Below are 2,500 nucleotides of genomic sequence, written 5' to 3'. Positions count from 1 at the left end.
TTTCCTTTTTTCTCTCCCTTTCTCTCTCTCACTCACTCTCTCTCTATCTATCTCTATATAACTGGTTAGTCTGTCTCTCTCTCTATCTATCAATCTATTCATCTCTCTGTCTCTACCTCTCTCTCTCTGTTCATCTATCTATCTATCTCTATCTATTTATCTATCTTTTCACCCACCTCTCCCTCTCTTCATGGTGTATTTTACTCCAAAATATCTGCTGAAAATTACCAATAGCTCAATTCTCTCTCTATGATCTGGATTATATCAGCCATTTTCCTAATGCAACGCCACTAATCAATTTCCTCGTCCTCTAACTCAGTTTCCAGCATAATTCCATTCATTCTATTCCCATTCCGCCGGCGTGGTGACGTAATATGAATAGAATAATCACTCCATTATGTCACCATCTCCCCATAGGTTCCTCTGTCTAATAACGTGAATGGATACAATGGTTAGAAGTCCAGAGCACAAGATAAGATAAAGATAAGTTCAAAGATAAGGTGGTCCTCTTCAGGGGCAGTTTGATTTTAGCCGTAACGCCCTGGCTTGACCTGATACCCTTCCTGATATCAACTGTGGTCCAACTCGAGGACTTTAAGGCTCGACTTCCGCATCGGGATGTGTGCTTGGATTTGCTTGGAGCCGAAGCGCGTCATTTCGTTAATACGACCGGATCTCAAATCCTTTGACATTGTCATTTGTCATTGTGAAAATACGACTGCCGTAAGATGCGAAGGACAATGACGATGCGGTAGTACTTTTTAAGCTTCGTATATTTTCCTTCTTCAAACATACCTCGAAGGACGAAGGTACGTGGCAACCTTTCCAATAATATTTTGCAAAATCCGTATGAAAAAAAAAATGCGAAACAATGCATTTCAGGAAGTGAAAATGACTAGGGAAACAGCTGATGGTATGCAGCTATCGCCCTATTAATCTTGGTTTCCCTCTCATGTACAGAGATATGAAACGTCATTGCATGCAACTGTAATCCTGATTTTCCCATTCACAGGGTCATGGGTTTCGTCAACAAGGCAGTAGCTCGCCTCGACCGGCCGGATAAGCTCATTCCTCTCGTGCAGGAGTGCGGAAAGAGCCATTTTTACTACGGAGCCAACATCAAATACATTGACGTAAGTTACCGAAGCACATAACCTTCTATATCTGACTTATATAGAAATCATGTATATATACGTACATATATATATATATATATATATATATATATATATATATATATATATATAAATATACATATTTTATATATACACATTTATTTTTATATTTTTATATAGCATTATATATTTATATATATATTATAATATATAATATATTAATATATATATATTATATGAGAACGTTCAATATAGGTAAACTATATATATATATATATATATATATTATATATATATATATATATTTATATATATATACATATATATATATATATATATATAATACTATATATAGCTATATATATAATCTATATATATATTTAGATAATATATTATATCTACTATATATATTTATATGTATATATTATATATAGGTATATATAATTTGCATATATATATATATATTAGATATATATATTATTTATAATTATATTTATATGGTATATACTATTCACATATAAATATATTATATTATGCATATATTTATAGTTATAGATATATAGATATATTTTATATGAGATTTATTGATATTTTTATATCATTTTATTCTATACAATATTTTATTTATATGTATATTTTGTACTTTCTTTATTATATTATATAGATTTATGATATATTATAGTTATTTTTTATATGTTTATATTGATATGGTTATTTGTATATATTTATATTTATATATATATATATTTCTTTATATCTTTATATTTATATTTATATGTATGTAAACATATTTAATTGTTTTTATATACAGTTGATATCTATTATATATTATATATATAAAATGTATATTATTATATATTATTATATATTATATATGCATGTATGTATATATATATATATATATATATATAGATATATATATTTTATATATACATAGTTATAGGTATTACAGATATATACTGTATATATATATATATATATTATATATATATATAGCAGCCTCACCACTACTCTATATATATATATATATATATATATATTCTCTTTGTATCGCTACACATATTATATGTATATCATATATTTATATATATTTATATTCAATATATTTTATATATATTATATATGTTATATATATACATATAAATATTTACATATATGATATTTCTTTATATTATATAATATATTTTTTTTTTTATATATATATAAAGTCTGTATCTCTCTATCTCTCTCTCTCTCTCTCTGTTCTCTCTCTATATATTATATATAATAGATATATATATATATATGCACACAATATATATATATTTTTTATTTAATATATATATAATATATATATATATATATATATATATCAGTAATATATATTCATTATATATATATACCAA

The 2,500-nt window shown here is 25.2% G+C and overlaps 1 protein-coding gene across 1 annotated transcript in view; it reads left to right on the top strand.

Moving 5' to 3' along the window:
- The window catches only part of LOC122259304 (uncharacterized), a 79,119-nt gene that overhangs the window by 49,754 nt on the left and 26,865 nt on the right, over positions 1-2,500 (top strand). Inside the window, exon 3 of the mRNA XM_086531134.1 lies at positions 1,013-1,133. Within this exon, the coding sequence (XP_086387260.1) occupies positions 1,013-1,133 (121 nt within the window). The remainder of the gene's footprint in view (positions 1-1,012; positions 1,134-2,500) is intronic.

The sequence above is a fragment of the Penaeus japonicus genome, unplaced genomic scaffold (assembly GCF_977035675.1).
Source record: "Penaeus japonicus unplaced genomic scaffold, GWHDUDI00000001_assembly GWHDUDI00000035, whole genome shotgun sequence".
Taxonomy (NCBI): Eukaryota; Metazoa; Arthropoda; class Malacostraca; order Decapoda; family Penaeidae; genus Penaeus; species Penaeus japonicus.
The sequence above is the reverse complement of the archived record's forward strand: the minus strand, read 5'-3'. Positions and strand labels throughout refer to the sequence as shown.